Raw genomic sequence first — 25,402 nt, 5'->3', positions numbered from 1 at the left:
CCAAAGGGATAAAGAAGATGCTGAAGAAGGTGGAATTGGCTTGCTCCATTTTTTGCCAAAAAAAAAAAAAAAATGACGAGGGGGAAGGAAGGGTCAGAAAAGAAGATGAGCACCCCCCCCACACCCCCCTGCTCGTCTCTCTTCCCTTCCTGGTGACCTCCAAGGTGACCTCCAAGGCTGGCCGGCAGCTGGATCCTGAGAACCCCCCCTTGCCCACGGTTCAAGATCTGGAGGCTAGAAGGAAACTCACCCCCCAAAACCCCGCGCACCCACTGCCTCCCAGGGAGGTAGTCACCCCTCCCCCCTTGAGAATGCAAGAGACATTTCTAGTGAAATGCCCCGCCCCCTCCCCCAGGTAAAGGCTACCTCACTCAAACGTTCTTGTCTGTGATTGGATAAATCACGCCTGATACCAAAGATTCCCCCCAAGGACCTGTGCTGGATGCTGGAATTCCCTCGCCTGGGACCAGGTGTGGCCCAGGGCCTGCCCGGCCCCGCCCTCCAGGTGTGCCCCGCTCCCCAGCAACGACAGAGAGCGAGACAGAGAGAGAGAGAGGGAGGGAGGGAGGGAGGGGTGGGAGGGACAGAGAGAGAGAGAGAGAGAGAGAGAGACAGGGAGAAGTGAAGGAGAGGGAGGGAGCGAGGGTGCTGAGGTCGATGAGTGCCTTTTTCTGGAACCAAAGATGTGTGTGAAGTGTGCCCTTGTCCTTGTCGCCTCGCTATTCTCCCAGCTTCCTAAGCAACCAATCTGAGTGATACTTCTAGAACCTTTGGGGGTTGGGGCAGAATCCTGAGAGTTCCTGTTCCCGCTCAGCAACCAACCCCCCCGCCCCCCCCACGCCCTGCTGTCCTTTCTGGGGTGGGCCTGGGCGCTGGAGTCTGGGTGCCCAGACCCCTTCCTTCCACCTCTCACGGTCACCTGGCCCACTGGACAGGGCGCCTGCTTGCAGGGGACAGGGCTTCTGGGACACCCCCTGCTGGGTAAGTCACTTGCTCTGCCCAGCATTTAAGGTCCAAGGACCAGAGGCCAGAGGTCTCTGTTCTGTCCCCTGATGGATAGTTAGGAACTGGCTTGGGACTGTTCTGGTTGTGGAACTTTCTAGCTATGGTGACCTGTGGTCAGATCGGGTCAAGCCCCACCAGCCCAGGTCACAGAAGCATCCCTGGATCCCGGGGTCCCTTTCAAACACTCACACACACACACACACACACACACACACACACACACACACACACACACACACCAGCTCCAGTCCAGCCCCTCCAGGGGCCCTGAGCCCCCCCTCAGGCCCCCCCAGTGCCCCCCCCGGGCCCCACCCCGCTCTCCCTGACACCCAGCTGGTTGTCACATACCAAAGACCATTCTCCTTGCAGGGAATGACACCTCCAGCACAGCTCCTTCGAGCCTTTGACAATTTTCTCTGAAATACCTCAAAATATTTAATGTATAGTTTATGTGATAAAAAAAAAAATCCTTAGCTAGTTTTTGGAATACGTGACTTGAAGCTTTATACCGTTAAATTATAATTTTGCAGACGATGGTATGTCATTTCTTTGAAGAGTTCCGTGGGAGACATATTGAATGTCAGGGCAGTGAGAACCGGGTGGTCAGAGGCCAAGGGCAGGGCAGCGGGGGTGAGAGGTGAGGAGCGCAGGACCGGCGTTTACAGATTTCTTACTCAAACGAGTCCTTTAGGAAAGACAGGAAGAGAGAGAGAGTGTACCTTTCTGTTTTCTGGCGTGTTCTGTTCCTCGTTTTTTGGAGTCATGTCTTATAAGAGTATTTATTATTCTATGTGTTCTGTGTTCAAATGTAATTTAATGTAATTTAAGAAAAAAAGTAAGAAAAATCAAAAAAAAAGACAATGGAATTTGATTTGATGCATGACTAATGTGCTAGGTGGGGGGGCGGGGGGGCCGGGTCAGAGCCCCGGGGTTCCGTGTCGCATGGTTGTGTTTCATGCCTGAGTTCTGTCGGTGCTCCTTCTCCCTGCTCTGTGTTCCTCCCCCCCCTTTCTAAGGATCTGTGTCCGGCGGCGGCGGCCGGCGGGGGACGAGGCCTTGGGCTGCCAGGAAGGTGGAGGAGGCCGCAGGGCCTCCGCACCCAGACCCAGACCCACGCTCCGCACCCAGATCCCCCGGTGCCCACACACCACCTGCCTGTGCCAACCGGGTGGGGGATCCTGGGCCTCCTGCTCCTGGTTCTTGGGTGCAAGTGGGTGTCGCTGCCACCTCGGACCCTCCACCCCCACCCAGCTGGTTTCACGTGAGCATGAATTCCCAAGTGTCTTGTTCAGAGGAGAGAGACAATCAGCCAACGCGAGTCTTGTCGCCCAGGGTGGTGGGGGCCAGGGTGTACCCCAACTTCCCGAGATCCCAAGGGCCCTCCTGAGACACCCCCGCCCCCAGGCAGGCACTCAGCCAGGCTCCACCCATACCCTCAGCCTCCCTGGCCCTGGGCTGGATGTGACTTTAACCTTTGTCTGGCCTGGGATGTAGGGCGGGGGTGCACATCTGTGGAGCCCTCCCTCCCAAACCATGTCAGGACCCTAGAGAACAGAGAGCTCCCCAAAACTATCCATGAAAGGGGGCTCTGGGGCAGTATCCCCGCCTCTGACTGCACTTCTGCTGAGCTCCCGCTAGTGGGAGCTTCCAAGACTGGCCCCAGGAAGGGGGGGTTGGGGTAGTGGAAGGAGCCCCTCACCCTTAAGGAAAGAGGCCCCAGACTGGAGCGGGGGGAGGCATATTCCAGGACCTCCCCACCCATCCAGCCCAGCACTGCCTGGGATTTGGGCCATCCCACTTCTGTAACCAAAGCAGGGTGAGCCGCACCAGCCCCCCCCCAAGACCCTTGGGCTCCCCGCGGTGGCCCTGGCATGCCCCCCAAGGGCTGGTCTTTGGGGGGATTCTCTGCAGCCAGGGATGAGGGAGGGCCACGTGGCCGTGTGGCCCTGAGTGTTTAACCAAGACTAGACACTAGGGCTGCTTTCTGGGGAGACACCCCCCCCAAACGCTAGAGGGCACAGAAGCCCTCTCCTTCCCACCCTCAGGTGACAGGCTTAAAAGTTAAAAAAAAAAAAAAATCGTCATTGTTAACCATTGCTGTGCTGGATTTGTTGTTTTGTTTTTCTCCAATAAATTATTTTCTACTCACTCACCTGGACTTGTGTGCTGGCGGAAGGGGAGCGGTGCAGGGGGATAGGAATGGGGCACCGGGCGGCGAGGGGAGTCGCCTGGAGCGGAAGGTGGCTCCTTTGAGGGGAAGCCACCAGGGCAGCGTGGCTGGGGACGAGGCTGCAGGGGCCAGGGCTGGACCTGACCTAGTGCCCTGGGAGGGCCCCCCCGGGAGTCCCCGGGAGTCCCCGGGAGCCCCCGGGAGCCGGCGCGGGCTGAAGAAGGGCTGGGGGCGGGGGCTCTTCCTGCAAATCCCCCTCCCGGTCACTAGAGGTCAGTGTGTGGGATTCTAAACCGAGGACAGCCCTAGTTTGGGAAAAGAAGGAGCCTCGAGGAGCACAGGGGGAAGGTGGACCCTGGTTTATTCGCAAAAGAAAAGGACACCGAGCCTCGTCTTCCGGGGGCGGCCCCGGGCGAGCAGGTGCACGGCCCCGGGGCACCGGCAGCCCCTACAGGGACGACAGCCTCCTCCCCGGGCGGGAGGGCCCGTCCGCGGAGGGCTCTCCCGTGGGTGGGGGTGCGGTCGGCCCCACGGCGGGGAGGGTCTGGCTGCGCAGCGGCGCCGTGCCCTCCCTGGGCGGCTGCACCTTCTGCCGACTGTAGGGCCGGCTCTTCCAGGAAAGGAGAGGGGACCTCCATGCGGACCGCTTCTCCTCCAGCGGCGCCGGCTGGCTCTGCCCAGACGGCTGGCCCCAGGGCTGCGCCGCGCTCCCCGAAGGCAGCGGCTCGCTTTCCTGCTTCCTCGGCAGCGACTCCTGGGAGCACAGCCTGCCCGCCGTGGCCGTCGAGCTCACCGCGCAGGCCGGCGACATCTCCTCCGAGGACACCTTGCCCTGGTGCTGGTGCCTCTTCTTCCCCAGCAGGGACATCTTCCTGGAGAACCGGAATGACTCCTTCATGCCCGGGGACAGCTCTTCTTCAGATGGGACTGTGTGGTCAACCAGCATGTCGCTGTTGAGCCCCGGTGCCTTCCGCAGAATGGTGCCCTGAGTGATGAGTTCCGCGTAGCCCTCGCGGTGGGAGAAGGCATAGCTGGAGCGCCGGCCGCGCGACCCCCGGTGCAGGTAACGCCCGGGCTCCACCGTGATGATCTCCTCACTTGGGGCCTCCTCCACCTCCTGCAGGGCAAAGAGGAGAGCCAAGGTCACCAGGCTCCCGCGCCGCCCCGTGGGCTGCTGTCGGCTCACCTGCCCCCAGCGGGCACCATTCAGAGCCCTTCCTTGGCCACCACCGACTGACCCTTCCCTACCCGAGTTGCGCGAATTAAGAGTCCTCTCTGAGACTGATTTTGGACCAACCCATGCGTCCTTCCCTGGGACCTAACCCCGACCAGCCACCAGGGGCCTTGGGTGCCCTCTGGTGGCAAAGCCAGGCCAGGCGCACCTGGGACAGCCATGTGTCCAGCCCGCGGGGCCGAAGGTGGCAGGTTTCTGGCCATGTCTTGGTCCATTATTCCAGTCAATTCTAGGGCCCATCCCAGCTGCAACCCTCCCTTCTAGGTTTGGGTTGTTTTCATTGTAGTAGAATATGCATAACACAAAATGTACCATATTAATCATCTCTAAGCGCACAGCTCCGCGGCACGAAGCCCACTCACACGGTCCTGCAGCCACCCCACCCTCCGTCTCCAGAACGTTCCGTGTCCCCCCACGGAGACTCTGTCCCCACCCCCTGCCCCCGCCCCGGCTCCCACCCTCTCCTCTCTGTCTGTGGGGACGGGACTCCTCTGGGGACCTCCTGGGAGTGGGGTCCTCCTGCGGGATGTGTCCTTCCGGGTCCGGCTCCTCTCACTGAGCCCGGTGTCCTCGGGGGTCCCTCCGAGTCGTGGCAGGGGTCGGGGTCCCTTCCTTCCTGAGGCTGGAGCCTGTTCCCGCGTGGGGATGCACCCCACTGTGTTTACCAGTTCATCCTTCAGTGGACACTTGGGGTGCTTCTAGGTCCCTTCACTTCCCTGAACCATTTCCGAGTTGCTCTGTCATCCGGACCCCCAAGCCCCGAACATCTGGGGGTGGACCCTGGGGCCTGTTATTTGGTCCCCCTGAGGGCACTGGGGTGTGCCTGGGTCTCCATTCCTCCCACCCCCAGCCCTGTGTCTTGGAGTTTCTGCTCCCAGCACAGGCTCCGGCTGAGGGGGTCCCAGGAGTGTGGGATGGGGACCCCAGCCCCCTCACCTTGGGGCCTGCCTTCTTGAGCGCTTGGCAAATGACACGCAGAGCCAGTGTGGGCAGGGTGTTTAGTGACACATTCAGCAGCACGACCAGCAGGATGGAGGGGTGTGACAGAACGTTGCAGTCAACATCTGGTGACAGGTCAGAGTCACAGCTCGGCCCCAGGTGGAGCCTCCTCAGGGTCTGCTGGGTGCCCCCTCCTCCTGACACCCGAACTCCTACCCCTCCCTCTGCCCCCAGGACACCTTTGTGCAGATGCCCAGAAGGCACCAGCCCCCCTGCATGGCACCCCTGCACAGCTGAGAACACAGAGGCTCGGAGGGGGCACCGCGGGCACTCTGGCGTGGATACACCCCTCTCCAGGGCCCGCCACCCCGTTCCCTGCTGGGGGCTCACACAGAAATGGGAAGGTCTTGGGTGAGATTTGGAAGAGCCAGAAACTCTGGCTGGCCCAAGTTGCAACCATGTAGAAGCAGAGACTGAGGAAAACAGCCAGCACAGACAGGACCGTCCAGTACCTGATGGTGAGTATGACCTGAAGGGGGAGGGGGGCTTAGGCCAGGGTGGTGCCAGGAACCCCGAGGCTCCATGGAACTGGGTGGGGGCTGAGTCCCCAGGTCCACGAAGGCCACCTGCTAAGGCCCCCCGGCAGGGTCACTGAGCGGGGACACCTCGGTGGCTCGTGTCCAAGGCCCCCCTGGGGCGGGACAGGCTGGCGGCCCTGCCTACCTCCATGGTGATGGACAGCAGGCCCGACATGGCCACAACCACAGCGAAAGACTGATAGTCGCTGAAGCTGACAGGCCCAGCCGAGTCGTGGCTGACCCACAGGGTCACGAAGAAGTTGACCAGGGAGGTGACCGTGCCGTGGGTGAGGGCCTGGAGAAAGACCCAGTAGTTAAACAGCTCGTCCTTCTGGCCTGCGACATACAGCTCGGGCAGCTCCAGGCTCCGCTCGGCACTCACGTCCTGGGGGTGGGGCATGGGAGGGAGTGGCAGGCTCTTGGGACCAGGTGGGGAGTTGGGGACAGCCCCACCCCCATGCCAGGCCCCCCAGGGTGGGGAATTGCAGGGCAGACATGGGAGCACCTCCAGGGAAGGAGGAGACAAGGCCTGGGTCTGCTCACCTGCTCAAAGAGACCGATGTACAGAACGGGGAGTGTGCTGTAGAGCAGGTTGAAGAAGCCCAGGAACCAGCCTTCATACAGAGGCTGGTGGGGAGGAGACGGGGGGGGGGGGGAGGGGGCGCGGTCAGCCTTCCGCCGGCCAGTGGCCAAAGAGAGAAACAAGTCTTTACCCGAGGAGCCCCACCCAAACTAACTGGACCCCTGGGGAGGCTTCCAGGTGAGCGGGGAGGTCAAGTTCTAATGAAGGTTGGTGCTAAACCAGGGTGGGCTACGGGAGGCTTGATGAAGGCTGGAAGATAAAAGGCAGAGAGGAAAAGCGGGGTCCAACTGTTGCAAAGCTGCACCTCTGAGTCCTTGTTTTAATGGGATGGCTTCAATGTAGAAATACAGGAGGGAAAATGGCTATAGGAGAATGTGGGGGGTTTGGGTCATTTTAGGTTTAGGGGGATCACTATGTGGAAGAGCCCTCACAGGCAAGTAGGTCTCCTGATGATGAATCCAATCCAGTTAACAGAACATGAGCATCAGCTCTGAAAACCACCTTATGTGCATCCTGGTATTGAGCGAAAAAGTTAAAAATAAGAAATTTTACAAGAATGAAGTTTCTCACCGTTGGAGAAAAGACTCACAAATGAGCACATGGAAAAGGCTAAGCTGAGCCTTGTCCCGTGGGACTGGAATCAGATGGACTGCTGTGAACTCATAGTTTTTCATATCCACAAACATAGAGACAAGGCCCGACAGACACGGATACAGATGTGTGTCTCTACGGGGTTAGTACATGTACAGTTTGCAGCTCTTGTCAACTGAGGGAGGAATCCAGGAGCATCCCTGCGAGCACAGCTGGCACTTAGAGCTTGGTGTCTAACTACCAAGAGCCAGGACTCCTTACAGGAATGGCTGATTCCAGAGCGGCCGCAGGGGAAATACAAAGCGAGCATGGAGCCTCCTACAGCACTAGAAAGTGGGGGTGTGCTCAGAGAGGAGCGGGCACATGTCAAAAGGGACAAATCAGGGACAATCTGAGCAACAAAGGGTACAGTAAAATAAATACCCATGAGCCTACACTGATAGAAATAAATATTGAATAAATAAATAGAGGAGAAGCAACAGTTCTTCCAGTTAACAAATGTGGAAACGACGACAACACCTAAATGCTGTCCTGCGAAGATCCAGAACAAAACAGGAAGCCTGCTTTCAACACGGTTATTCAACATTGCGCTGGAAGTCCTAGCCAGAGCCATCAGGAAAGAAAAAGAAATAAACGCTATTGAAATAGAAAAGGAAGAAGTAAACCTCTCCCTTGGCAGAGGACATAAGTCTATATGCAGAAAAATCCCAAAAGGACCCACAAGAAAGCTACCAGGGCCAATAAACAGATTCCGCAAAGTTACAGGGCACAGACCAAAACTCAAAAACTCACTCGTGTTTCTATACACCAGCAAGGAACAATCCCCAAAGCAAATGAAGAAAACAATTCCGCTTACAGAAACCTCTGAAAAATATCCACAAATAAAAAGCACAAGGAACAAACGACATACATTTTTCTAGGGCGCCTCTGTAAAGCTGCCCCACAAAGCCCTGGGTTTCAGGGAGAGGGGCCTCACTCCCTCCCACAGCTGGCTATTCGCAGACGATTTCCTTCTGCGCAGGGAAAAATCAGTGCCTGGGACCCCCGTGGAGCTCCAGAGAGCACCTCTCATCCTTGCCGTGCCACTGCCTAGAGCCCTGTAGTCGGGGACCCGGCCCCCCAGATTTCTCTTCTCTGGACTCCTCGCTCTCCCCCTTTGCCCACTGGAAGGACGGACGTCGGACATCCGTCCTGCCCTCACTAGAGCTCCAGTGCGCCGGGTATCCCTGAGAACGCCGGGCACCGCGGCTGGGAGTGGCCGCCCTCGCTCGCGGAGGTTTCGGAGCACACCTGGGCGGAGAAGCCGCTGTAGAAGGCGAACCAGATCTGGACCATCGTGCAGGCCACCGACTTGTAGATGAAGTAGCGCAGGAACTTGCAGACGCGCATGTAGGACCAGCGCCCGTGCACCAGCAGCAGCCGCTTCAGGAAGCAGAACCGGGCCAGCACGTAGTCGCTGTTCTGCGCCGCCTGCGCGCCCTCCTGACCCGCCAGCCCCACGCCGATGTCCGCAGCTGCGCGGGACACGCAGCCTGTCGGCCCGGGGCCGCCCCCAGCCAGCTGCCCGCCACCCCACCTGCTGCCCGCCCCCCCACCTGCTGCCCGCCCCCAGCCAGCTGCCCGCCCCCCCACCTGCTGCCCGCCCCCCCACCTGCTGCCCGCCCCCCCACCTGCTGCCCGCCACCCCACCTGCTGCCCGCCCCCCCACCTGCTGCCCGCCCCCCACCTGCTGCCCGCCCCCCACCTGCTGCCCGCCCCCCCACCTGCTGCCCGCCCCCCCACCTGCTGCCCGCCACCCACTCTTGATCATGTTGGTGTCGTTGGCGCCGTCCCCGATGGCCAGGGTCACCACGCGCTGGTATTTCTTAACCAGCGCCACGGTCAAAGCCTTCTGCTTGGGCGTCGCCCGGCAGCAGATGACGGCTTGGCACCGGGAGGCCAGCTCCACGAAGGCCCGCTCCCGCCGCACCTCGGGGCTCTCGCTGGTGTGGGAGTCCGTGACCTGCGGCGCCAAGCCCGTGCTCCTCAGCTGGATGCCGAGCGCCCGCCACACCAGGGATATGCGCCGCGCCCGCAGGAAGTCCGTCTTCTGCTCGTCGGGCTCCTGCCAGGACTCGTCCCCGTCCATGTTCACCTTGTGGACCAGCGCCCGGGGCTCCTTGCGCAGGGACAGCAGCAGCTGGTCCTGGCCACCGGGGGCAGGGGGGCGCATCACTCTGTGCGCACGCCTCCGCTCCGGGAGCGCCCCAGCCGGCCCCTCCTCCCAGGCCTCGCGTCCCAGCGCCAGGCTGGACTTGACCGCGACCCTCCCTTGCTCCGGCCCCTCCAAGAACCGTCTCTCTGCTGCTCCTCCCAGCCCCCTCCCCAGTACCAGGGCCTCTGCCGGCGGCCCTGAGCGGGCACTGACCAGGAACTCCCCGCTAATGACCATGGCCATCTTGACCTGCGGCAGGAACCGCTTCTTCCGACGGCCCTTGCCACCCGGCTCGTTGTTGTTGGTCTCCCAGTAGGCTTCCAGGATGCGACTGTGGGGGCCCAGCGGGAGCGGCTCAGCCGCGCCGGCGGGCACAGGCTTCCCTCCACCCCCTTCCCGGCTGGACCTGGGCCCCCCTGTGGGAGTCCAGCCAGGCAGAGACTCAGGGCCCTCTGCAGACCCCGGGAGCCACCCTTAGGCCACGGGTGCGACCCGCGCCCCTCCCCCCCTTACACGATCTCCTTCCCCCTTCCCCAGTCAGGGCCCCTGCCACCCCCGCCCCTCCCCCCTTACACGATATCCTTCTCCTCCAGAATGAGCATGCTCTCCGAGAGCAGATGGCACGCAAAACCGATGTTCACCGCTGTCTCTGCAAACCAGCCCAGTTCAACACGGCGGCAGCCCCGCCCCCCGCGGGGGCCACGCCCACCCTGTGGTGTAGACCCAGGCCCCCACAATCACATCAGCATGCCCCGCCCCCTGGCCGTGAGGATTGGGTCAGAATAAGGCATGTGACTCGGGCCAGCCAATGACAGCCAGCCCTGATTTTTTGGCGGCAGCTCTGAGCAAAAGGGCCCCCACTTTGGCCCTCTGGCCAGTGAGGCTCCTGGAGGAAGGGAGTCTGGGGGCCACGGCCAAGGGGTCATTGGACATGGCACATGGCCTAGGCCCCATGGGCACTTCTGCGAACCCACAAAAATGATTTGATTTCTTTTAAAATCAGAAGAACAAAAAGAAAAAAGATAATCCAGCTTGGATATTTGTCAGCGGCAAAATGTCATTTTAAGTATTTTGTGCGTATACGCCCGGCGTGCACGTAAGTCCTAATGCAGCCCGGCTGGGACACACGGCTAGCGGGCCCCAAAGAACCCGCAGGGGAAAGGAGGAGATCCGGGGCTCGCAGGGCCCAAGTCCCTGGGCAACCTCCAGCATGCGCCCCAGAGTCCTCGGAGCTCTGCCTGGCCCATCCATCACACAGGGGTAACAAGGGCCAAACGCTCAGGAAGTGCTCAGCACAGTGCCAACCCCGCCCCAAGGAGGTGTCGGGGGGTTGGGGGGACCCCAGCATTTTGAGTTGTTCCCATTTCTCCCTTCCCGGGACGAGGTGGAGGGCAATGCCGAGCCCCGGCAAGTGGGGCAGGCTGTCGGTGGCGCTCCAGGCGGGTGAGGAGCTCTCCCCCACCCATCCCCCTTCTCTCTGTGCTGGGCGTGGCCGCCCTGGGACCCACCTTGCTTATCCCCTGTGAGTACCCACACTTTGATCCTCCCCTGCCTGAGACACTTGATCGTGTCGCAGACGCCGTCCTGGAGTCTGTCCTCAATGGCCGTGGCTCCCAGCAGCTAGGGGTGGGGGGCAGGGGGCAGGAGGCAGACTGAGTGGGGACTCGGCTCCCTGGCAGAGGTGGGGGGGGGCCGGGGCCCCGGCCCTCCGTGCTCTGCACACCTGGAGGCCCTGCTCCATCTCCTCGTACACCTGATGCAGGGCGTGGGCCCGGTTCTGCAGCAGGATGCTGGCCTCCTGGTGCCGCTGACACCACTCCTGGTACACACCCTCGTCCACCTCCTTGTAGGCCAGGCACAGGGTCCGCAGGGTCTGCTGAGCAAAGCACTGGCGGGGGGGCCGGGTGGGTGGGTCCTGGCACCACCCTGTCACCAACCACCCTGCCTCCCTGACACTCCTCCAGCCCTTCTCCCCACTTGGGTCCCCCAAACCTTGACCCCCGACCACCGCCTAGCCCCCCACCCCCCCGCCAATGCTCGGCTCTGTCTGGCCTCCACACCTCTGCCCCTGCCCTTCCTTCTGCCAGGACCACCTCCCTTCGCTTCGCATGGCACCTTCTACCTGTTCCAAAGACCCTCCCTTCCCCAGTCAGGGCCCCTGCAGCCCCTGACCCTCCCTCTGGTCCCTTGACTTAGGAATGTCTGGACCGAACACTCTGCCTCACTTCTCAAGGGGCCTCTTGGGGGTGGGCGGGAACAGAAAGGATCATGTGGGACTCGGTCTCCAGGCCCCCCAGGAGAACACCCGCTCACCTCCGGGACACCCCAAGGAAGGTACTCCTCATGGCTCCTTACTTTCTGCCTACCCACCCCCCACCCTGCCCCAGGTTTTTTGCCCCAGTGCCCAGCCCCAGGTCTCGCTTTTGTTCTTGACTGGAGGTGGGTCTGAGAGGCCGGGCTTGGGCACAACAGGGGCTCCTTGCACATCCAAAGAACCAGACAGGCCTTCGCTGCTCTTATGCCTCAGTTTACCTATTTGTTCTACAAGGCAGTTGAGCCAAGCCATCTTGCCGAGCTCCTGCGCTCCGTGTCATTATTCTGTATGCATTTCCCCAGCTCAGAGTCAGAGATCAGAGGCCTGCCCCCCAACTCCCTCCTCCAGCAGAGTTCCACACCACCCCCCACTCCCAGCAGAGCAGGGTACTGTGGGAAGCTCCAAGTGGAGGGACACAGGACTTTCTTTCCATAAACACCCCCATTGGCCCCTGGGCTAGGTGATGCTGGAGACCTAGCAAAGCCCTTAGGAAGCCTATAGGGTCAGGGCTGGGCCAGAGAGAGGACACCGGACATGACATGACAGCCCTATGTTATGACTGGGGCAGGAAAATCTCCCTGGAGGTGATCTTGCATCTGAGGCTTGTGGGCTAGAAGATCCTGAGTGACAGAGTGGAGGAAGGAGTTCCAAGCAGAGGGATTATATGTGCAAAGGTCTTGAGGCATCATCTGAGCATGGGGCAAATTGCAAGCCAGAAATTGGGATCCTGGGCAATCCCCTGGGGGCAAGGAGATACCAGGCTAGAGAGACCAGTAGGAGACAGACAGAGCCTCAACAGCTGAGTGGAGGAGTTTGGGCGTCACCCATGGAGCAAAAGACTTGAGGCAAGGGGGGCTGAACGTGTCTTAGAACCCAAGCCTGGCTAGGAGAAGGGGGACAGAGTCCAGGGCGAAAGTCCAACCACAGGGTATCCTTGTGTGACTTAGAAAAAGATGTCCCCTCTGAACAGAAACAGCTTAGAGTTCAGCTCCTTCCCAGCCGTGTGTGTGTGTTGGTGTGTGTGTGCGCGCACAGATGCCGCACACACGGGGGGTTGTGCAGTGCACAACCTGGACAACTGTACATGGCCAGCCTTGGTGCGTGCCCTTTCTCTGCACAGTCTCCTCCTCTTCCCGCCTCCCTGTCCCTGTGCCCTCACCTCCTGCCCCCTGCATCCCACAGCCTCTCCTCCCACAGGGACTCACAGCCAAGGCCTCCTCTGTGGTCCACTCTTTCATGCCTTTCTTGTGCAAGCGTTCAAAGATGACCACGTCGGCGCCCTTGGTGTAGAGGTAGATGGAGCCCTCGGGGTTGCGGACTGCAGGGGGAGAGGCCTGGCTGCCCACACGCTCTACCCTGCCAGCCCACCACACTCTCCCCTGCACGGGCACTTACCCAGCACTGACATGCGCTTGCGTATGCTGTTGAAGTCCATCATGGCCAAGACCTGGTACACCCGTTCCTCCCCCAGCTCCATCACTGTGATGCTGTCCTGTGTGCGTGCCAGGAACACGTAGCCAAAATTCCGGGCCGCCGTGACCAGCGCCTCCTCATCGGGGGATGCAGCCTGGTACACCAGCTGGTCTGGTCAGGGAAGGAACCACGGGGTGGGTGGGCGCCTTCCCTGGAGCTTGCCCTCCATCACGACGCGCCACTCATCTATAGCGGGTCCCACTTCTATCTCCAGAGCACGGGGGAGGAAATGGACCCAGTAGACAGTCAGCAGACATTTACGGGGTGGTGGTCTCTGGGGCTGGTGTGACCTCTCAGCCCACTAAAGGAAGGTGGGTGCTTGGGCCCCGGTCGGAAGGGCCTCTCCCTCCCGGCAAGAACAGATCTCGAGTCACAGGCCTGGACGCCCCGAGATCCAGAAGACGCAGGGCTTGGGACGTGAGAGGAGCCCTGGTGATGGGGCTGGGCAACCTCTAAGGCCAGGGGAGCGTGTCAGGGGCCCCGGGGCCTGAGCACCCTCCCAGGCGGGGAGAGGGTGGGTGCACTCACTGTCCTTCTCCTGCACCATCACGGTGTGGCAGATGGCCAGGAGGCGCCAAAACTCCTGCACCATCTCGTCCTCACTGTCCCGGACAGCGCGCATGAGCTTCGCGTTGCGGTAAAGAAACTTCCCGTCGGCAAATTTGTTCCAGAGGTAGGGGTTCTCCTGTGGGGCGGGGTGAGGGGCAGGTGGGTTGCGGGCGCATCCCTGATCACCCCTGCCCCGCACCGTCCAGCACTGCAGGGTGGCCAGGGCTCACCTTATGTGGGGTCTCCTCCTCTTCATCCGGACCTGGGGGAAAGACCCCCCCATCAGGCCTCGGCTCTCCTGGACCCACGGGGATCCCACAGCCCCCAATCCCCACTGTCAGGCGTCCTGGGGCCACTGGGTACAGCGGACAAGCTGGGCCTGGGGCTCTGGGCCCGACACCCCAAGCAACCAAGGACCCCCAGCCTCAGCTCTGCCTTCCGCACAAAGGAGGCCAAGATGCAGCCACAGCCTCTGGGGGTCCCAGAGGACAGCCAAGGGCAGAACTCAGCCCCACAGAGCGAGCACTGTGTTTGATCTCTTCAGGATTATCTTCTTACAACTGGGACTTCGCTGCCTACTTTGGAAAAATTGGTGGTTCCACATAAAAACCTGGGTCCTCAGCCCTTCTAGAAACATCAGAAGACCCGGCTGGGGGTAGATGCTATTCGCCACAGACCCTGCTGCTCCCTATCGCCCCTCGGGCCCCGGCTGGGGGTGGGGTGGAATTTCCAGGAGGGCATGCGCCCATCCTGTCTCCCCCGTACCCCCCCCCCGGGGCGGGCCCCCTTTCACCTCCTGGTCTCCACGTGCCCTAGTTCACTACAAGGACGGATGAGGCCCCGCCCACCACTGTGTGGTCTCCGAGCTGACAAAGGCTTTCCGGTTTCCAAACGACTGGGAGGAAACCAAGAAAGACTTCTCCTGTGACATCTGCAAATGTTGATGAGTGTCCACGCGGAAGGTTGGTTTGTAAAAACCCAAAGAAGAGTCCTGTCCCGCCGCGGGGCAGGTGTGAGGACCGCTGACACCCGCGTCCGCAGCAGCCCGCCCGAGGCCCCCAGCACGGCTCCGCCGGCCCGGAGACAGGGCAGGCTCCTGGGCGCTGCAGGGGGGCAGGGGACCCACCGTAGATGACACCCCCGATGCAGCATTTCTTGAAGGTCATGATGTTCTGGGTGAGGGTGCCGGTCTTGTCCGAGAAGATGTACTCCACCTGGCCCAGCTGGTCGTTGAGGCTGGTGCTGCGCGCCTTGGCAGGCTCGTCCTGCGGTGCATAGTACATCTGCATATCCCAGTTGATGAAGATGCTGTTCCCCAGGTAGATGAATTCGACCCTGCAACACACGCCAGGTCACGCCCGGTCCCCCCACTCTGACGGAAGGGTGGGGGCAGCGGGGGCGGCCTGACTCACAGGATGAACATGGCCATGGGCACCATGGTGCTCAGCAGGACGAGGAAGCCCCAGAAGATGAGGAAGGTCTCGGTGGCCGCGCTGTACAGGTGCTTGGAGGACACGTAGTGGTGCTTGGCCTTGAACTCCTTCACCTTGAACCAGAAGCCGAAGCTCAGTGCCATGGAGATCAGCACCAGGGACACGAAGATCTGCGGGGAGGGAGGGTGGTGGTGGAGCTCGCGCAGGTGGGGAGCCCCAGGCGGCACACAGACACCCCGGGGACCCACCGGCAGAGCCGCGAGGAGGGCCCCCTCCCCAGCCAGCCCTGCCCACGGGCTCAGCAGAGGGGGCTGGGGGCCAGGGGATGCGGGGGGGTGCAGGGGGGCGCAGGGGGGCCTGCAGGCGGCTCTCGTCAGGCCTTGTGGCTGCTATTAAATTATTATTACGATAACTTCAAAAGAGATAAAGTTAATTAAGCCAAAAGTTAAGGACTGTTAGCTGTCAGTGGAAGGGAGGCGAGCATTTCATTGCCTCCTGCACGTCTGGAACACATCAAGATCAACATTTACTTCATGAGGACATCCCTACTTGACCGTTAACCTTACAGGAAGACTCTGGCCCACAGGCCTGTCCTGGGATCAGGCTGCAGGGCCCGCACAGCGGGGGAGCCCCCTCCCCCCTCCCCCCTCCCCCTCCCCGGGCGCCCAGGGCAGGGGCCCCTCACCAGCATCACCAGCCTGTTCATCAGATGGTCTATCTTGGTTCTTTTCAGATGGATCTTACCACAGTTCTTCATGATCTTGGTGTCGAAACCTGCAGGGTTTGCGTCCACTCACCCCTCCGCCCGTCCATCTGCTCGCCGCCCCCCCCAGCCGCCCCCCCGTCCGTCCACCGGCACACAACACTCCCTTCTTCAGCCGCAACGAGGGCGCTGGCTCCACCGGGCCTGGCCTCCACCTCCTGCCTGTGACTGCGGAGCCCCCACCGCCCCCCGCATAGCCTGGTGGCCGTACCGGCATAGATGACCATCCCGTAGCAGGCGTCCGTGTTCCGGACCCTGCAGCCGCGCAGAAGCACATTGCCGCTGTCCAGGGGGTGCTTCCTGCCGTCCCACTCCAAGCACCCCACAAAGTGGTGCAGCCGGCTGTTGGGCTCCTCGCACACCACCTTGCCTGTGGGCCAGTGGGCGGTCAGGGAGCCAAGGGCTTGGCTGGGCTGGGGCCACCCTCTCCAGGCCCGGGGGCCGCCATCATGGGGCCTGCACCGCCCCACACTTGCCCCACGGGACTCACAGCTCCTCAGACAAGCCCTCCCCAAGGAGCCCCCCTGCTCATGGGTATGACCCCGGGACGTCACTGGACATTTATTCGGGGCTTGGTGTCACTGATGTCTGTGAGCTCCGTGGGAGAAGGCGCCAGCCTCGTCTCGGTCACACTGAGGCCCCAGAGCCCAGCCCAGCCCCTGGCATACAATAGGTGCTCAATAAACCTTTGAGGAGGGGAAGAAGGAAAGGACACCTACATCCAGCACCGTGCAACCACAGGGGACAAATACAGGGCACTGCAGAGTGTTCTAGAAGGTGGTGGGAGAGGGTCTTTCTGCCACCACTGCGCACAGTGAGTGGGTATCTCCAGCCCCACTTCTGTTTGAGAAACTACACTCGGGATCAAAGGCTGGCCCAGGGCAGGGTGAAAATGACAATGAGGTGTGGGCTGGGACCCTGGGAGGGAGCAAGCCGGGGGGCCACAGGCCTGCTCCAGCCCTGAAAGCCTGAGTTTGTCCCGGCAGGCCTGGAGCGGGGGCAGGGGAGCCAAGGGGCAAGCCTGCGCCTCCCGTCACCTCTCCAACCCAGTCTCCTCTGATGGGGCCAAGCCTTGCAGGAGCCCTGGGGCAGCGGGGGCAGGTGGAGGCCTAGAGGGAGGTGTCGGGACCAGTGCGGCCGCCCTCCACACAAGCCGGGCTTTTCCTTGGAAATCGTGGCAGACAGGAAACCAGCACAGGACACAGATTCTGCTCCAGGACCCATTAGAGTAATGTGCCTTTGCAACAAGCCAGGAAAAAAATCAAGCATCCCCTGGCTGGGGCATGACAAACACCAACTGTGTCCACAGGTACGAAATGTCTTGCTTTCCAGGCAGAAAATAAGAAGTGTCAAGGACTCCCTGTCCCATGGGCTTTCCCACACGTAGGTCGTTAGCCCAGGTCCACAGACTGCCTTTTCGATTAAACATCCAAACGTGTTTGGCTTTCAGCGGCCGTGCGTTACAAGTAAGACGTAATGCCTGATAAAATGCTGCCCTTCCTATTGTTGACAACAGGAAACGCCCCGGCACTTATGTCGTTTGAGAGGATGTGAAACAGGCCCCGGGGCAAGCCCACCTCTTAAAGGCTGTCCTGGCCCCCAACACCCCCTAGACACCCCAAAACCGTCCTCCAAGCCCAGCAAGGTGGGGAACTTTTGCACCCACTGCACAGAGGGGCAGATGGAGGCCCAGGAGGGGCAAACAGGTCCGCTGCCTCTCACCTTGGAAGGAAGCCATGCTCCTTATATTGGTCAGCTGGAGGTGGGTGACCAGCGGGGCCTGCCTGAACTTCAAGTTGGTCTCCCTGGTGATGAGATGGGGAGCTAAGCACCTACTGTGTACCAGCTGCCAACCAGGAGGCTGAGGCCCAGAGAGCAGGGCTTTGCCTCACTTCCCGCGTTCAGCGCGGCGGCACGCGGTGCACACCAGGGCCTCCAGGAATGTCGGCGTGAAGGTGGGTCCCTTGCTCGGGGCTAATCTTACTGGCCCTGCTGGCTTGCAGGCGCCGCACAAGTGTTCATGGGGCGAATGACCAGAATGTCCAAGTGGGCTTGCTGTGCCGACCCTCCGGCCGTTGGAGGAGGTCTTGCACCCAGAGCCCCAAACCCCTAGTGATGAGCCCCTGCTCACCCGTCAATGTCTGTGGTCTCCACGTAGCACAGACTGCTGGGCTCCGTGCTGGCCAGCAAGAGCAGGTCGGCCTGGGGTGGGGAGGGGGGTCACGAGGAAACAGCACTGCCGGCGGGCAAGAGGCAAAGGAGCAGGAAGCCGCCCTCCCCCTGGAGCCGGCCACTGCTCACCGGGACGATGTTGTCTCTGTGCAGACACACCACGTCTCCCACACGCAGGTTCGCCCATTTCTTCCACAGGAACCTACAGTGGTGGGGGCGGTGGTGGGTGTGAGAGGGGACCCCTCCACGCCCAGCCTTGGCCACCCCCAGCTCAAAGAGCAGGGCTTCCCACCAGCAGCTGCCCGCCCCCGGTCCTGCCAGAAGGCCGGCCTTCACTGACGCCCCACTACCTGGTCCCTTCCAGGCCCCCCCCCCCGCCCCTTTAGACCCTCAGCCTCCGCCCCCACCGCAGGGCCCATCCCAGGCTTGGGAGACAGTAGCCACTTAGGAAGGGCTGGCCAGGTCCCATGGGACCCAACCAGGTACTCCTCCCTGTCGCGCCCCCCCACCACCACCCTCGGGGCCACGGGCCTCACCTCCTCCCCACCAGGATCTGGCACGGCCTGTTGTTGACGATCCTGTCACTTCTGTGTCGCCCCTGGGCTGACGCGGGGGCGGGTCAGAGGGGCGGCCCCACCCCCAGCCAGGCCCCCAGGCCCCCCAGGTAAGGGCCCAGGTGCAGAGCAAGCTGTCCACACGGGCGTCTGTCCAGAGCACGCGGTGTCAGCAGCAGGAGGCAGATGCTGCTTCCACCCGTGTGAGTGCCCTCCCCCCACACCTGCCCCCGCGCCACGCACCCCCCAACCACACTTACGATGTCATCCACCAGGTCTCGGGTGGCCCGGATGATGAGGAGGCACATAAGCGGGGCAAAGAGAGTGAACCAGGGCAGCGTGGAGATCTCGGGGAAACCCTGACGTGGCGGGTGGGTCATGCCAGTCCGTCCCCCAGGCACCACCCTGACCGCCTCCCCCCGCCCTCCCACCAAGCACCCCCAGCCTTCCACCCTGGCTTCCTGGGTCCACCTGCTGACCACCTCAGCCCAGGGCCAAACCTCAGGACTGGTCCTGCTCCAGAACTTCCCCCCAGCATCCCTTCCCTGCCCAGCTCCCATGTCACCTCCTCCAGGAAGCCCTCTCAGCCTGAGCTGTTCCCTCCTCGGGGCCTTCACGCTCACTGTTCCCCTCCCAGTAACCCTGCTCCTCCCCATCACCTCCTCCAGTGGCCCACAGACCAGCCTGGGTGGGGAGTCCCTGTGCCCATCACTGGTGCCCACCACATGGTGTGATGTCACCCCACCGGTCCCCAAGCCACCTGAAAACAGGTGTCAAGGTCACTGCCAGGTCCCCGATGCCTAGCATAGGACCCGCACGCAGTAGGTGCTCAGTAAGTTTTTATTGGATCTTTACTCAGAACAGAATGAGATGCTGGGTGAGGGTCAGGGTGCTCTGGAAAATGCCCCCCCCCCCCCCCCCCCCCGCTGAGGGAGGGAGGTGCCCATGTCCAGACCACGCAGGCAGTGAGAAGTGGCCCGGCAGGTTCTGAGAACATGCTCTTGACCCCTGCTTCCTCCTTGCCCTCTGGGGTCAGCTCCTTGGACCTGAATGAGCCGTGCATGCACCTTCATCGTTCAACATATTGAGCACCTCCTCTGTGCCAGGCCCTGCGCTGGGCAGCAGGGCCCCAGCGATGAGTGTGGGAGCCAGACACTGACCCACTAAGCACACAGACTAGAGCACAGTTCAACTGCCCTGGGTCTACAGCACCCTGGGGCAAGGGATGTCAGGGAGGGCCCCTGGAGAAGGCACTGTGAGCAGGGGCTGACCCCTGGGGTGGCCCCCACCCTGCCACACCTGGAGAATGATGATAAAAAGGAAGTAGAGGTTGGAGATGCGGCAGAACTGCTCATACAGGTTCAGGGGCAAGAAGGAGAAGACATTGTACTTGGCAGTGTAGATGACATTGCTCTGGAACGAAAGCCGGCACAGCATTGCAGCCCAGGCCAGGGGGCCCCCCACCTACCCTTCCTGCCCTCTGGCCGCCACCAGCATTGACTGAACACCTGCTGAATGCAAGGTCTCGAGCCCAAGTTTACTGAGCGCTCGCTGAATGCCAAGCCTTAAGCTGGCATTTCTGAGCCCCACTGGGTGCGAAGACCCACGGGGCCGAGCCACGGCCTCCGTATTCCCTAGAGTGAGACACACGCAACGGGTTCGGGGTAGAGCCCCATGGACGTACTGCACTGTCAAGGGTTCTTATGAACTCATCACAGTGGCGGGGCTCCAGCCCTCAGGGTTAACGTGGGGGGGCCGGAGCCGTGAGACCGGGGCTGCCCACCTTATACTTCTGCCTCTGCCAGCACAGGAAGCTGTTCTTCTTGAACTGGCTGTTGTAGGTCCTGCTGTTGGCTTTCACCTCCCAGGTGAATGCTGAAGCCGGAGCGAGCAGGGCATCGTGCAGGGCCGCGGACAAACACAGGCTAACGACACCCCAGCGGAGGGCTAACCGGCCCCCAGGGGACCCAGCACTGGGGACACTCAGCGCATGGCCGGGGAGCCGGGAAACAAACGGGATGGGCCCTGCAGCCCTCACCTCCCCCCCCACCCCTGCAGGAAGCCTGCCAGGAGCCAGAGGGAATCTGAGAAGTGGGCCCTGGCCTGGGCCAACCCCTAGGCTACAAGAACAGGCTCTGCGAGACCCATTCACACCCATTCCTTCTACAGAGGAGGTAAACTGAGGCCCAGTGATGGGCTCCAAGGTGATGGGCTGCAGGCCCTGAATCCCAATCTGGCATTCAGTCATCAGGCTTGGGACCATTTATAACCCAACAAGAGCCCTACACTGGGCCTGTTGTGTGGGTTTGAGGGAGCCTCCTCAGTGCCCCCACCTCAGCCACTACACTTTGTAATATGCCCCTTCGCCCCCTCGCCCGGACTCAGGACTCGCACCTGTGTCCCTCTCCTCCTCGAAGTCTTCTCGGTAGGCAAGACTGCCCATGCTGGTGGGGCTGCGGGGAGAGGGCCCAAAGTCACACCAGGGGCCCAGCCCTTGCTGGACCATCGTCCCCTTCTCTGCCCTCTTGGGGACTTACGGCCTGAGAGTGGACCCTCTAAACTGTCACCTCCCACGACCACCAGCTGCCCCGCCCCAGGGCTCTGAAGTTCCAGCCACTGGCTGTGTCCTTGGGCCCAGGGGGGCCCACGCTGACCCCCGAACCTACAACGGCCTCACATCCAGCAGCCCCCAAGCTGGCAACCTGCCTCGTCTTCCCGCATTAGAGCCCAACCCCTAGGAGGAAGGGTTCCCGCTCTGGCCGCTGCTCCCCACCCCATCACCTCTCCCGGCATGCCCACACCCAGACCTTCCCTGGTCGTCCTGCACCCGCTCCTGCCCCAATCCCCGCACCACACACATGCCCAGCCCACTGAGGTGCTCCCTCGGTGTTTGCTGACTGACTAAGTGGGGCCCCAGGGTTATATGCTAGATCTGGAAGGGTGTATCTGAGGGCCAAGCTATTCGGAGAGGTCTGAGGCTGCGATGGGGAAGATGGCGGTGGACACCACGCCTTCTACGGAGCCTGGAACGCTCCCACCATCCAGTTCATGCTTGACCGTTGCCCTCCCATGCCAGGAACTTGAGTCTAACCAGGGGACCCTCAGCAGCTCCCCAAGTGACCCTCCACCCCCCGCAAGCACGCAGCAGCTCCCCCCTCCCGGAGCCCCCTGACAGGCTGTTTCCGCCACCGGGAGTAGCTTTGCCCGAAGCCTGGCCGGCGCCTCCTCACCCTTCTGGTTTCAGCTCATACTTCTCAGGCCGTCCACGCTTGTTCAGCTGCCTCCTCTGGGCTCCCCCTCTACCTGGAGCGTCCCCCATCCCAGGTCTGATCCCCCCTCTCTCCTCTGCTTCTCTCCCTGCTGGGGCTGCCTGCTGAAGTCAGAAACTTTCAGGGCCGGCCTCTGAGTCAGCAGCGTCCCCAGGCCCCGACGGGGAGGACCTGGCTCAGAGCCAGTTCCATTGCTCCCGGGAGCCTGCGCCGGGCCAGTGCCCATTCACCAGATGAGGAAAAGTGAGGCCCGGGGTGAGCGAGGCTTAGCCAAGCGGGACCCAGAGGCCGGGGAGACCCAGCGGGGGGCAGATGGGCCCGGGGGAACGCCTCGGTGGGCAGAATCCACTCCAAGTTCATGTGGGCGCAGGAAGACGCCCCTGCCCCCCAGTGCGGGCTTCCCCTTCCTTCCCACGTCCAGCTCACCAAGAAGACTCGAGCATCCCGCAGCGGCGGCGGCCCAGACGCCGGAGCGTCCCTGGACGGGAGACCTTGGTCCACAAGGCCCCGGGCGCTGCGGCTCCCCCACTGGACTCCGCCCCGCGCGAACCTCGGGCGACGCCCCGCCGCGGCCGCCGCGACCTCACACCCTCAGGCTGGGCGGAGTCCAGAGAGGGTGCGCGGGCGCCGGGGGACGCACAGCAGCGGGAGCGCCGCCGCTCACCTGCGCGGGCCGGGACGGCGGTCCGCGGGTGGCCAGGGCGGCGGACGTGGCGCAGCTGTTAGCCCGGTGCCAACCGGCCTGAAACGGGCGGCGCGGGCGCGGCGCGGGAGGGGGAGGGCCCAGGGCGGCCCTGGGGGCGGGGCCTTCTAGAGCTGGGCGGACCCGAGGGGCGGGGGGCCCGGGCCGGAGGCAGTCCTGGGGGCGGGTTATGCAAATGACGGTGCCGGGGGGGGGACGGGGCGGCTTTGTAAGCCTGGCCGGGGCGGGGGCCGCCTGGGGACGGGACTCTGCAAATGGGCGGGCCCCGAGGGGCGGGGCGGGGCGGCCCCGGGGGAGGAGGGGCTTCTAAAGCTGGGCGGGACCCGGTGGGGGCGGTGGCCCGGGTGGCCCTGGGGGCGGGGACTTGTAAAGCTGAACGGGCCCAAGGGGCGGGGCCTGGGGCGAGGCTGAGGCGGAGGGGGCGGGGTCTCGCCGAGAGCTCCCGGTTCGGGGCGGAGCATGGGCAGGGTTTCACGGGGCGGAACCAGGCCGGAAGTCAAGGTGGGGTGGGGCGGGGCGGGGCGGAGCCTTACGGAGAGGGCCAGGTAGGGGGCTCCCGGCAGAGGTGGAGCCTGGGGCGGTCTCTGTAGAGTTGCCAGCCAGAGGAGGGTCGGGCCCAGATCCAGGGTTGGGGCTTTGCAAGGAGTCGAGGGGTGTCAAGGTAGGGGTAGGCTGGGGCTGGGGAGGGTCAGTGGGCGGGGCCTTGCACAGCAGGGCCAGAGTACTAACGGACCTGTAATTTAGGAGCAGGGCCTCCGTAGGGTGGATTGGACCTGGCCATGGTTGGACGGGGCCAGAGTGGGGCTAGCGACACCGGAAAGACGCACAGGTGATCACAGGCCTAAGCTGTGTGCCTGGGTTTTCCCTCACTCATCCTGTACCTATTTAATGAGCACCTTCTATGCGCAGGTGTGGTGCTGGGCGCAGGGCTGGGGAGGCCGTTCGAGGAAGCCCACGAGGTTCTGGCCCGGTGTGTGCGCACCCAGCGGGCGGCCAGGGCTCCCAGGGCCTTCCTGAAGGTGACGGGGGTGGGCGACAGCCATGAGGCAGGGTCATCGCCAGGCCCCAGAGGTGGGCGCCTTGAGCCAGGGCGGGAGGGGCTGCTGACGCTAGGGCCTCCCTGAGTGGGGTTCCAGGGAAGGGGCGAACCTGGGCAGGCAGAAGAGATGATCGAGCGCCGTCTCTCCTATTTTCACTTTTAGAAACTGTCTGAAGTGTGGAAATTAGGAAGGTAGTTGGTACTTTCCCCCCTCACCACCCTCTCTCCTCGACCCGGGATCCTTCCCTCTGGCCCATTCCTGATCCCCCAGACCTGGGACCTGCGCCTGACTCCATGCCCCAGCCCCCCGTCTCTGCCGGGGGCCCGGGGCCCTTCATGGCAACACCTGTGAGCATATGTTGGGTGAATGAACGAGTGAGGGAGTGGGTGAGGGTGTGGTGAGGACAGCACGGAGGATGCGGCCTCCACCATCAGGGCAGCAACCCCCTACTCCTTGTTCCTTGGAAGCCTGGTCTGCACACCTTCCTTGGCCTGGGGAGGGGAGAGCAGGTAAACCTCCCATTTATTCATTCACTCAACAAACACCCAGTGCCGACCCCGTGGTTAATGGGAGAGACCCTGGGGTGGTGGTGGCGGCGGGGCGGGGGGGTGGGGGGGGACGGCGCTTGCACAGATTGTTCTAATAGTCTTTAGGAGAGACCTTGCTGGGCGCCTGGGTGGCTCAGTCGGTTAAGCGACTGCCTTCGGCTCGGGTCATGATCCTGGAGTCTCGAGATCGAGTCCCGCATCGGGCTCCCTGCTCGGCGAGGAGCCTGCTTCTCCCTCTGACCCTCCCCCCTCTCATGTACTCTCTCTCTCTCATTCTCACGCTCTCAAAATATATAAATTAAAAAAAAAAAAAAAAAAAGAGAGACCTTGCTGGGTCCGCAAACCCCATTCCCTCCCTGGGATTTGCAAAGGCCCTGCAGCCTCCAAGACTCAGCATCTTGGGCCAGCTGAAAGCTTGCACCCCTCCTCCCGGTCTCCCTGGGGGGCTCGGTATGTTCTGGGGAGGCAGACACCACCAGAAGCACAGAAACAGGGGGCACCTGGGTGGCTCGGTCAGTGAAGGGGTCCGACTCTTGATTTCAGCTCCGGTCCCGACCTCAGGGTCGTGGGATCCAAACGCTTTGTCCGGCTCCGCGCTGGGCGCGGAGCCTGCTTGAGATTCTCTCTCCTGCTAACCCCCTCTCCAAACAAAAACAAAAACACAAGAACAGGCCTGTGCCCTTTATTTAGGAAACAACTACTTATTTACAGAAGAGGTGGAAGAAAGTCAGACGGTCACAAGAACGTCAGGGGGACACAACAGTGGCTGGGTCAACACTCCCCCTGGAGGGCCCCCCAGGATCCAGAGAGCAACCAGTCCTCAGCTGCGATGGCCCAGGACACCTTGGGGGCAGAGGCTGCTGTGTCCTCAGCCTGGGGCCCTGCTCTCTGGGCCTCCAACAGAAGCTTGACAGACACGGGGCCTCCTCCAGGCAGCCCTCCCTCCAGCACCTGTGTTCCTGCCTCCAGATCCAGGGCACTCCGGTACCTGCCCCTCCACGAGGTTATTTCTGGCTTCACTTCCCATTATAAATGAACTAAAGGTGGAGACCCAAGCAGCCCTGGCCCTTCCACCCCCAAGAGGCACCATAATTCACAAAGCCGCCAATTCCATCGCTGGACGTTGTGCACACAAGCATGTCCTAGGAGCAGCAAACAGGCATACGGGGGGGTGAGCGGCCAGGCCACCCTTCCCTTTCCATGGAAGCTTCTCAGACATGCAAGGCACAGTGGCTCTCTGGGTCCCCCCGGGGCCCTCCACGCCCAGCCCCCCACCCCCCTGGCCCAGCA

General features: G+C 62.1%; 1 protein-coding gene across 6 annotated transcripts; it reads right to left on the bottom strand.

The window, feature by feature from the left end:
* Positions 1-3,519: 3,519 nt before the first annotated feature.
* ATP8B3 (ATPase phospholipid transporting 8B3) lies at positions 3,520-22,383 on the bottom strand. Of its 6 annotated transcripts, none has more exons than XM_088018408.1 (29): positions 22,248-22,383; positions 21,783-21,925; positions 20,947-21,005; positions 20,336-20,427; positions 19,852-19,965; positions 18,813-18,911; positions 18,535-18,596; positions 18,128-18,200; positions 17,958-18,028; positions 17,549-17,631; positions 16,038-16,196; positions 15,749-15,837; positions 15,043-15,233; positions 14,757-14,965; positions 13,861-13,892; positions 13,610-13,766; positions 13,004-13,192; positions 12,814-12,926; positions 11,018-11,182; positions 10,803-10,914; positions 9,868-9,943; positions 9,508-9,625; positions 8,901-9,285; positions 8,391-8,614; positions 6,470-6,553; positions 6,072-6,311; positions 5,739-5,877; positions 5,346-5,473; positions 3,520-4,292 (listed from the first exon to the last, which is right to left on the bottom strand). In XM_088018408.1, exons 2-29 carry the CDS (start codon positions 21,869-21,871, stop codon positions 3,624-3,626), a joined length of 4,221 nt encoding a protein of 1,406 aa, XP_087874534.1. In that variant the 5' UTR covers positions 21,872-21,925; positions 22,248-22,383; the 3' UTR covers positions 3,520-3,623. The 6 variants fall into 6 exon arrangements, with proteins under 6 accessions (XP_087874534.1, XP_027981884.1, XP_027981883.1 ...); XM_028126083.2 differs by having other exon boundaries at positions 21,783-21,922; XM_028126082.2 differs by lacking the exon at positions 21,783-21,925 and having other exon boundaries at positions 22,248-22,359.
* Between the last annotated feature and the right edge of the window lie 3,019 nt (positions 22,384-25,402).

Source organism: Eumetopias jubatus, unplaced genomic scaffold, assembly GCF_037043125.1.
Source record: "Eumetopias jubatus isolate StellerSeaLion01/CBP00866 unplaced genomic scaffold, mEumJub1_p1.0 scaffold_1, whole genome shotgun sequence".
Lineage (NCBI taxonomy): Eukaryota > Metazoa > Chordata > Mammalia > Carnivora > Otariidae > Eumetopias > Eumetopias jubatus.
The sequence above is the reverse complement of the archived record's forward strand: the minus strand, read 5'-3'. Positions and strand labels throughout refer to the sequence as shown.

Bases quoted from the DNA above. Each gene is read 5' to 3' on its own strand.
- ATP8B3 (XM_028126079.2), bottom strand. From the start codon at position 20,815: ATGGTCCCAAGCCTGATGACTGAATGCCAGATTGGGATTCAGGGCCTG. The intron at 19,966-20,335 runs GTGGGCAGCCCC...CTTTCGTTCCAG, and splicing joins GGCAGAGGCAGAAGTATAAG to AGCAATGTCATCTACACTGC. The intron at 17,632-17,957 runs GTGAGCAGGGGC...TCTCATCACCAG, and splicing joins GAGACCACAGACATTGACGG to GGAGACCAACTTGAAGTTCA.